The sequence below is a fragment of the Saccostrea echinata genome, unplaced genomic scaffold (genome assembly GCF_033153115.1).
Source record: "Saccostrea echinata isolate AGI-Se365-2 ecotype Australia unplaced genomic scaffold, CSIRO_AGI_Sech_v1 ptg000014l, whole genome shotgun sequence".
Lineage (NCBI taxonomy): Eukaryota > Metazoa > Mollusca > Bivalvia > Ostreida > Ostreidae > Saccostrea > Saccostrea echinata.
The window spans coordinates 18,429,856-18,440,568 of NW_026889763.1; the positions used below are offsets into that span (position 1 = coordinate 18,429,856).

General features: G+C 33.5%; 1 protein-coding gene across 1 annotated transcript; it reads left to right on the plus strand.

Moving 5' to 3' along the window:
- Positions 1-541: 541 nt before the first annotated feature.
- On the plus strand, positions 542-9,681 carry LOC133186888 (uncharacterized). The gene is made up of 9 exons (XM_061322270.1): positions 542-936; positions 3,175-3,299; positions 4,346-4,728; positions 5,954-6,007; positions 6,185-6,323; positions 6,457-6,572; positions 7,563-7,641; positions 7,909-8,252; positions 8,583-9,681. Exons 1-9 carry the CDS (start codon positions 851-853, stop codon positions 8,601-8,603), a joined length of 1,347 nt encoding a protein of 448 aa, XP_061178254.1. The 5' UTR covers positions 542-850; the 3' UTR covers positions 8,604-9,681.
- The last annotated feature ends 1,032 nt before the right edge of the window (positions 9,682-10,713 follow it).

Genomic DNA, 10,713 nt, shown 5'->3' on the forward strand with positions numbered 1-10,713 from the left:
TTCTCTTAGGATTGAAAAAGATGTATTTCTCCTACAATTTACAATGTGTTTAATAATAACAAAATTTGTTAAAAGTAATACTTTTGATCAATATTAACGCTGCCATATCTCAACGGGTAGAATAAATGGTTCCAGTTACTCTCACCAGCCTCCCTGAATCTTATTTTGATGGAATTTACCATTATATCCTTTCCATTACGCATCTTTCTTGCCGGGATAGAGAACGTATATTTTAGAATTAACATTATTTTTACTATAAATGAAGTAAATATCATGCTACTAATAAGTTTCTTTGGTTTGCAAATCAAATGCCTAAGCATCTTAAGATCAAAGGTCTTGGAAGTGTTGCTGTGTCACCCCCACTACAAGACTTCCTGAAAGAGTACAATGACTTTTTGGTCGGTACCATTCCAAAAAAAACGCAATCAAGTGGAACAATAGCTTGCCAATGTGACAGGTAGAGGCTTTTATTCGTCAAGTCATCCTGGGATGACAGGCTAACGGGCGCTTACTATATAATATAGGTAACAGGTCGTCTATAGACATGTATTTTCTCTCGGTCTACCTTTCCGCGAGGACGTGCGGTAGTATCCGCTGACAGGTGTAAGCCGAGCTTTTACCATTGTACGGACCAGAAGTGAATGGTCCTACAAAGTGAACAACATTAACTTTTCAGTTTAACCCCGTAGTCGTACATTTGTAAAAGGGACTTTTCAACGAAAAGTTGTGTTTGCTTTTGGTACTTGTTTTTTTTCTTGGATTTTTTTATCATGATTATTGGAGGAAATACTATATCTAGAACTTGTCTCTAGAGGAAGTGAATGAAATTTAAATTGACTGTGTACGTGGTATGAAAGATATCATTTGGCAAATGAAATCAACAGAAGGGAATAACAATTGCCTCCCCGGCAGACGAAAACCGGGCCAGGGCTCCAGGTAAGTCAAGCAGGTGAAAAGGAATGGTTACGGAAGGAAAATATAGCTCCGGAAAGTAAAGCATATGAAAAATGGTTTTCTAGAATTTTCAGAATATATAATTATGATAATATATCAGGTGTAGAGCCAAAGCACAAATGTTATCTTGCGGTAAATGAAAAAATGCTGTTTTTTTTTTTAATTTTTAACATGTAGTTTAACATGTAATATTAATTCTATGACACAAAGCATAATGATTAAAATTACATTAACGAAAGCTTTAACTAACACGCAATAATTGATAAAACGGAGAGATTTACATTTTAATGATAAGAAAGAAAAATGGGCTGAAAAATGGAGAGTCTGAAAAAATACTTCACGTTTAAGTATGGAAATTTTCGCTATTAGATTAATAATGCTTATTGCAATTAATTGTTTGTAGCTATAAATTTAAACAAAACTTTAATCACATCGAAAGTCTTAACAAAGAACAACCAAGTTAACAATGGAATGAACTTGTTTTCTCTGAAAATAGTGATTAACAGAACAATTGTGGCCAGCTACGTCAACGGGAATATGTGTTAAAATGTTCATTTTCGTTCAAGACGTTACTCATTGACACCGAAAAACAGCCAGTTCTATTGAACTTCCTCAGGGAAATCCCTTTTTGGATGAGTCCTAGCATCGATTTGTAGAAGTATCTGCTTTCATGTACCATTGCAATAAACTTGTCGTCCCATGCTACAGTGTCGTCTGCGTTACATAAGACAAACTTGGAATAACTTTCACAACAAAAAATACATAATTATGTCAGTTCGTGTCACGTCAGGGACCGATTGTTCTAGCTTCTCGGACCGAGTAACTGTCCGTGGGTGTGTAACTAAATTAACAAATGCTCTGTAAATTCATTTAAGTGTAATTCTTACAAACCAGCCGCTTGCTGTCTTTTTTAAAATCAAATATATACGTGTAGATACAGAGTTCTTAGATTAGACCACAGAGTTCTTAGATTAGACCAACCAAAAGGTTACCGCTCTCACAAAGGATTAAAAGCATCACTTTTTCGCAAATGACCTAAAACGAAAACAAGACGTCATTTGTTGTTTCATACATGTAGTGTGAAAATCTTTTTGGTCGTTAAACTTAAAATTGCCGCAATCTACAAGTGAATATGGTGACTTTATGTCGAAATGAACATGAAATACTCTTGTAGTTTATCCAGTTCAATGTTGTTAACTTTGGTTATTTACCGCTTTGTATTTATCACCGGACACCTATCGGGAAGAGAAGTGATTGCAGGGCTTTTGGGTGGGATTTGATACATAAGAGAGGGATCACGTGACTGCATGCTGCATTGCAAGATACATTCATGGGAGTCCATTGTGCATCGCCTGCAGCCGACATACGATTAATATCAATGTCAGGGCAGAGTGTAATGAACTTTTGAATTCAAAGTTTACTTTTTACTTCTTTTTGCTTCTTTTTAACACCATTTACCTTGATGTAAAGGTCAGCTTCCGACAAGATTTGTTTAGTCTGAATATAGAAATAGATCTGTTTCTATATTAGATGGAAATAGTCCGTTTTGTGCCGCTTATCATAAATCTAGTAAAACTGTTTGCCTGAGCGGCCGATTTATCATCCGACTTGTTTATGCTTTTACACAACTATATCTTGGCTGTCAAAAGTGAACTGCACTAGAAAATTGCTGTGTTCCTTAAATAGCATCATAAGTAGTTCGAACATTGCTTTCTTCACACAACATAGCTACATATTTTCTACAAAGATGACAAAATCTGTTTCTTTTTCCTTCTCTCTTAAGCATTTTCGCACATTGTTAAAAGAAAAAAAATAACTATCATTAAAATTTTCATTAACCTGTTCACTTTTCTGTGTTTAGCTACGTAACCGTTTTAATGCGTTAATATTAAACCACTTATTGTTGTAGATTAATAATATTTGGTTTACAAGCAGAATGAACTTAAAATTGTAACGTGGTGGATTAACCACTGTACACTACTTCCATAAGAAAATTTACAGAAGGCGAAATTTTGATATAAAGAACACAACTAATAATAAACCTGTTTTGTTAACATGAACGACAGTCTAGAAATTTTTTTTTTTTTTCCATAAAAAACAAAAACATGTTACACATTTCACTAAAAAGAGTTTGCCAAGAACAGAAGAAAATAAGTTTTTTTTTACTTTAATTACCCAGAATAATTTTAAGTTTACCCGGGATTATTTATTTATTTACAGATTTAAGAAGCGTCTCTCTATTTTGCTGCACACACACGTGGCCCTGATAGGGATCTGTACTCTCAGCGTCTTAGATGCAGGATGTGTTATTGGTCAAATCATCAGCGATATTCTCATCATGAAAGGTATATTTTCGTTGCTGGTGTCTCAATTGATTTTTTTTTTACCTTTTTTTCTAGAGATAATTTATTATTTGAAGCATCAATTTTTGTCAAACAGTATTGAGAACTGAACATTAGAGTGTTAGTTATTGTTTCTGCATAGTGGAATCTATGCTAATATGTTTAACAATGATATTGCTAACCAAAGAAACAGTACAACTACTTTATTATTCATAAATGCATTAGAAGTTGGTCATAATTCCATCACAGACATCACAGATGACATGATAGGCTCTCAATTTGTCATCGCAATCGTCAGTCCATTGTGTTAAAAATCACTCGTCACGCATGATTGGTGGCGGTAAAGTTGAACCGTGACGAAAAAAGACGACCACTTACCTGTCCCGTGCCCGGCCTTGCATCGTAAAATGTGCATTAAAGAAGAATTGGTCCTCTCTCATTATGCAGCTGATCATATATCTATATAGATATTGGTGATTGGTCATAAATTATGATGACCATCCTAAACCGAATTCACGAGAATAAACGGGAATCAATTCCTCCCATATTCCTTGGCTCTGAGTGACATCTCTAGAAGTCTTATCTCTGCTTTTATGAAATTCATTTTAATCTCCTATTTTTACAGATTCTATTCTGATTGGGAAAAAACATATTCATATAGCCCAACTTTCAATTGATTCAGCTATTATAGCTTACATATCATTGCATTTTAAATTGTAGCGACCGTTAACTATTACGCATTCCTTGGTATGTATATAACAAGGGATTACTGGTTTAAATATAGTGTAGTTCAGTTTCAAAAATAAAAACAAATGCCATATTTTTTTTTATTCAATAAAAGGAATGCTCACACTAACAAGCGCACATTGCATAGTCTTTGCATTGGATAGTCGTCGGCAAATCGCATGCGCGCGCAGTCATACTTAGAAAATTCATCATATATAATTTTACAATCCATGAAGCAGATAATCTCGAGTGAAAATAATTTAGTACTTAAAATGATGCACGTGAAACATTATGAACCTTATGGAATATTTTTTTTCTTACAGACGAACTTCAAGAAAAGACCCTAATGGAATCCCATGCCAAAGAAACGCTAAAAGAACTCTTTCCTGCACGCTTTAACAAGAGTTCCTATGAAAAAGCTAGTCTTGAAGATATCATACTTATAATGAAAGAATGTTTCGACCAACTGCAACAGGACAATCCGCACATGAGTGGGGACAAGCTGGCCAAGGCTGTATCCCATCCCCATCCCCATAACGGTGACGAACACCATGTTCACGGCAAGAGGAAACGCCGCGCTGCTGGAGGAAATCATAAACATACCTTCCGTGACCATGACAAGTTCATCAGCCATCACATTCTTCATGAACTCACTCACGCCTTCCATTTAGGGAGTATGGTCATTTTGACAGTACTGCTGATAGAGGTGAGAAGATCTCTAACGAGGGAACAAGTATTCGAAAATCAAAGGGTTTTTATGTATACGTGAGCACCACGTAATTGCATGTTCACTTAAAATCTTCAACTGCATGAGAGAAAAAGTTCCTATATAAAACTTTTTTTTTTAATCTGTACTCTTAAAAATGCGTTTATGGCTGTCAAAATTTCCCTTTCCCGTATAGCTTATGTAAATGCGTACCATATGAACCAAACCTTACTATCAAAAAGAGCGTTTTATGCTTAGTCAAGGTACATGTGCTGCATAGAGAATGTCCATTTATTTACAAACAATGCTTCGTCAGCTGACCGTATTATAAATCATGTTTGCCTAAGGAGAATATTACACAACTAAATAAGGCCAGGCTGAGGTCACAACAATTTAAGTCCACCGTAGCTTGTCAACTTCAGCCCATTTGCAGCTTCGTTTTGGTCCAGTTAATTTGCAACCTTGTTTCGGTCCAATGAATTGCAGTGCAGTTGGAATGTTACCTTACACAGATATTTATCATAATGCAGATGTTACTGCATGGTTTGAATACTAAGCGAAGGGAAAACGCCATACACCCTCTTAATATCTGTCAGGGAAAATTAAATTTACATTCCGTACAATGAATATTGAAAACTGTGAAAATTTGTGTTTCAAATAATAATATCAATATATATTTTTTCCGTTTCGTTTATTATGAAAAGGTTTAACTTTTGTATTTTATTTGTATTTTTTAATTCTATTCCAAAGCTGAAGATTTAAAAAAAAAATCGTCGGAAAGACTTAAATTGTAGTTTGTATATCCGAAAAATCTTTAATTTTGAATAGTAAAAATAACTGCTTGAAACGTTTACTTTTCACGACTTTAAATAAATTACAGGTATGGAATTTTATACAAGTCTAAAGATTTGTGCGATTGTCTTTCGAACACTTGTATTTATGGGTTATCAAATTTCGTTCAAGTAATTTCATCAGAAATTGCTGGCTATGGTTTCATGGCACGGCCTATTTCAGTGACCTGCGAACGGCAAACTTCTTATAAATACACACACAAGCCGAACAATTAATTACTCCCCATATCTTGATTGATGTACCTGTGTTGCTATGTAATCTGTACAGAATTTTTCACTTACCTCGCACACTAAGAACACTAATGATTCATAAAATCATTTTTATGTTACAATCAGTTTTTATGAGCATTTTTTTGTTTTGTTTTATTTCACAGACGATGTTAAAAATTTTAGCAATGGGAAAGAAGTTTCTGAACCACAAGATTGAGGTAAAAATATGATTTCTGAACTCTATCATTTTCAAATGAATATAATAAAAAAAAAAAAGAAAGAAGACAAACATTTTATTTATAATAGAAATATTCTTGTGTATCAAACTAGTTCTACATTTTAAAATATGATTTTTTTTTTTAGTCTTATCATACATATGCTGTGATTTTTTCCAGGTTTTCGATGCCATTGTTATAACTGTTTCCTGGACTCTTGATATCGTTTTCTGGGAGGGTTTATGGGCACAACCCGAGCAGGAGGCAGCTAATATCATGATTTTTATCCTCCCTTGGAGAGTCATCAGGATTGTCAACAGTAAGTACACAAATTTAACTTTATAATTTTTTTTGCTCACGAGGTATTAACTTTTTACAATTAGAATTGTATTTTCTTGAATAGATGAAATACATGCTACATGTGCTCTATATTAAATATTATCAATTTACAGGTTTTGTAATGGTTATACAAGAAAAAGACCAAGTGCAATTGAAAATCGTTAAACAACAGTATCGGGGTTCCGTTAAGAGAGCCAGTGACATGAAAATGAAAGTAGAGTTATATAGGGTGAGTATTTTTTTTTTTTTTTTTTGAGTCAGTGAAAATGAAAATAGATATATATAGAGAGAAAGAATGTGTGTGTGTGTGTGTGTGTGTGTATAATTGTATTATATCAATGTTGCACTGTTTACACCTCGTAAATTTAAGGTTGACTCAGTGGTCCGGAAAAGAAATGAGTTCATTAAGGCCGTCAGAATGACATGACTAGCATTGCCAGCGGACATGACGTACATTAAATACAGTTAAAAAGCTTAAAATGTAAGGCGTCGTCTAGACAGTTTAAAAAGAAAATACTATTTTAATTAGTTTCAAAAGATCAATTTTTTTTCCTTTTTTCATCTTGTTCCTTTGCCGTTTTTTTGGACTCGATTAAAGATTAAAATATTAGTTGCATTTTATAATGCGTACTTGATTTTTAATGATTTCAGCTCAATATTTCATTTCTGTGAATCTATTCGTCGACAGCATTCTGATTGCAAAATAGCATTCTTATCAAAGTCTTTCCCACAAACTTCACTCAGAATGTATACAAATGATACATATTTGTTTCCGATATATGACACGAGGTTGCTCTTGTCTTCAAACGTCAAAATTTGCATGTAGACATGGAATAATTAATGCGTAAAAATGTCTTTTTTCCCTTACTCTCCAGATATTATAGGACTTATTTGAATAAATTACCTGTATAGACATAGAGATTCTCACCTGTAAACGTATCAAAAGATGGACAAAAACTCTCGTTTGTTTCAGAACGATGGTTAGAAGGGTCATTACTCATATATTTTTGCCGTTGATCACAGACCGCCGTCAATCATTCGTTTCCCGTGCTTTTCCCCCAACTGTTTTTGTCCTGTGTGCAAAAACATTCTTGCATTCCACAAACAGACAATGCACTTTTGATTAAAGAAATGACAATATTTGTGAGTAAAATTAATTTGATCCAACTAGAAACAATGATTCGATATTAAGGACATTTTTTTTTAATTTTCGATATAGATTGAGTTGCGTCATCTACAGAGTTTGTGCCGTAGACGAGGCGCAACGGAAAAAGAAATCCAAAGTTGTGCCCCAGAAGGTACACGTATATAATAAAATGTCTTACAATAGTATATAACACAAAATTTTTAAATAATCAAATACTGTGGTACCTTATATTTCTTTCAGTAAAAAAAAACCAGAATGTTAATGCATAATAAGAAACGTCTATTTATTTCCTTTTTTACAAAAGCAAATACAAATCGGGATAAATGACAGAAATGAAGGAATGCCTTAAATCATTTTCCAGATTTATATAGATCTTTTAGTCGAGAAAAAGAGCTTATTGTGAACTCATGCATTTTAGGGAAGAGGAGAAGAAGTAGTTTATTACCGGTGTTAACAAGACTGGCCTCAGTGGGTCTCCTTGGCTCAGTAAGCAGTAGTGCGGATCTCACCAAGGAGGCAGCATCTAACGACACCTCTGACGAGGAGGACTCTGCTGTCGAAATCACCAGCCGTCCAAATAGTAACTATAGCAATTACAGCAGTGACTGTCTAAGTCTGGCTAGGACTGTGTCGACCGGGAGCAGCGTGTCTGCCTTCCCTGCTAGCACCAGCATGGAAAATCTAGTACATGATAATCTCGCCTTTGTTGATGAAAAGCCTCCAAACTATAAGGAGGTCTCTGAGGATACAAAGAGCGAAGATGTAAGAAACACATTTCTGTTAGAATTTATGGTCTAAAAGTAGTATTTTATTATGAAAACCACGATGATATATATATTCAGATATATTTATATTTATCAAGCCATGACCCAGGGCTTTATATAATTTTATTAATATAACCTTATTCAACTCGTATAAAATATTTAGGTACATTCTAACATTCGCCATTATTGTAAATCCATTTCATGGAAAAAGGTTAACTTCTTTTCAATTAGCTTCACACATTTTCAAATTTATGCACATATAATTATACTCTCACAATATCATCATAAACTTATAGATGCATTTTCATACATTCATTTCATCTTTCAGGACTTTCATACCAAGCTGTGATTCACATATATATCTGAGGACTTTTGTTGTTAAACTAGTGTTCAAATGAAGGAACACTCGCCTCTCGCTCCCGCTGTCGGTGTCCTGCATACACGACAACTGCCACTGAGGGCAACATGTAATGTGATATATACCTGTACCTCCATGTATGTAGGCTGAGGGAGGAGCTATTCCAGTATTGTGCTGTTTTGTTACTCTACTTTATGGTCACTTCTGAATTTGCCATCTGAGATTGATTGGCAAAATTTAAAACATCGAATCTACGCAACAAAGATAGCCAAATCTTGTGCTCGGAGTTGGTTTAAATAAATTGTAGGCTTTTTTATGAGAATGGAATTAACAGTATTACTTTTTTGATTTTGTTTTCATTGGTTTGATTTGATTTTTATGCAATAGAGAATTTTGAGGTTGATGTAACAGATGGAGTAAAAATTTGAAAATTTGAAAGCATGGATTTTAATTTCGTTTGTTAGGATTTTTTGGGGAATGTTTACGAAAGGACCTGAATATGATAAGAAAATTTTGTGTTTTGTTGTAATCTAATCGACGTCAAGCTGTGATAATCTCTTACTGAACTAGATTCAGTTTTATTTTGTTTTTTACCCGTGATGCACTATTGACTTTTGGAGAACATTATTTGTCACATTGTCAAGAGAGGTGTTCGAATGGTTTCATTATCCTCCAGTGCACTGTAAATAAACTAATCACTGTCTCATTCTGTTTAATACCATAAACTTGCAATTCATCATATTTTCTCTTTTATCACTTTGCTTAGAGCTCTTTCTTTGTTTTAAGGTATTTTCAATTTTAATTGAAAATTCGTTTTGAACAAAAAGAAATTCCTTTTTTTTCTTATTAAAAATATACTGAGTGTTATTGTATTCACAGAAAAAATGTTAAATTCATTATTTCGTGATGTTTTCTGTTTGTTTTCAAAAACAGTGCTATCATACCGTGTGAGAGATTTTAAATGCATTGTAACGGAGAGTTATTTCATCATTGATTTCATTTTTATAATTTTGTGTTGAAAAATATTTATATTCAGACTCTGAATAAAAGTCAAACTTTGTAAAACTAAGCAATGTTTGTTGTTATATTTAACGAATTCTCCTTCTCTTTGAGGTAATTAATAATCTTTGTAGGAACGATAAAAATCCTTGTCTATCCCCGGGCCATATAGGCTTAAATTTGCTTGGTTCGGGAAGATTTTGAACACTATAGTGATGAATTATATGCAACAAGATAACAACGAGGCAAATAGTGTGCAGGTTGTAAATTACTAGGCATAGTCGTGCGTATTCGCCAGGGTAAAAAACAAAACTTTTATGAAGATACTTACAATACTAATGGACGACCATTATCAAATATTTTTTTCCCTACAATTTATGTGTGACGTTACAAGTATCCCTAGCTCAATAAAACAATACGATTCCTCAGATAAATAAATTCCAGGACAGGTTAAATACTATTTTATGAACGGATCAGCAGGTCGGTGTTGATTTAAGAACGACGGGCTCAATTATCATGCAGATGTTAAGACAATCAAGGGAATAGTAGTGATCCTTGCGATATACCTGTGATTGATGTTTTTCCATAACAAAACGAAGCATCATATAGTTGTACAAGATCAATAGGTCTTCTAACGAGGTTCAAAGGTGAAAATAATTGTTAATTTGGATGTTGTTTTTTTTCTTTATAAATACTAATATTTGAACATGCTAAAAGATTGAGATAGCTTATTTTTATGCAAACAAGGAAACCACTCTAACGATTTTGTTTAAAATCTTTGTCAAGAAGAATAAATAATATAAACTATAGTCCGAACTTTTTTGCACTTCAATAGTATTTTATCATCTAATACTATGATATGTTCATTTATAGTTTATTTTAATTTGATAATTTATTTACATAACTTGTCAGTCGTTTCAAGCACTTAATAACATTATATAGACATTCATTACAGTAAAAAGAATTAATTTCACAACTGTCTTCAACCCAGACAAAAGTATAATCAGCCTTATTATAAATGTATTTATACAAGTTCTTATTTCCTGCTTGCCTTTGATTGGTCACACAATTTACAACTTTGACATCAAGAAAAAAAACGTAA

Excerpts from the sequence above, each read along its gene's own strand:
- LOC133186888 (XM_061322270.1), top strand. The coding sequence starts at position 851 with ATGAAAGATATCATTTGGCAAATGAAATCAACAGAAGGGAATAACAAT. Across the intron at positions 937-3,174 it reads AAACCGGGCCAGGGCTCCAG|ATTTAAGAAGCGTCTCTCTA; the intron begins GTAAGTCAAGCA and ends ATTTATTTACAG. Across the intron at positions 7,642-7,908 it reads CCAAAGTTGTGCCCCAGAAG|GGAAGAGGAGAAGAAGTAGT; the intron begins GTACACGTATAT and ends CATGCATTTTAG.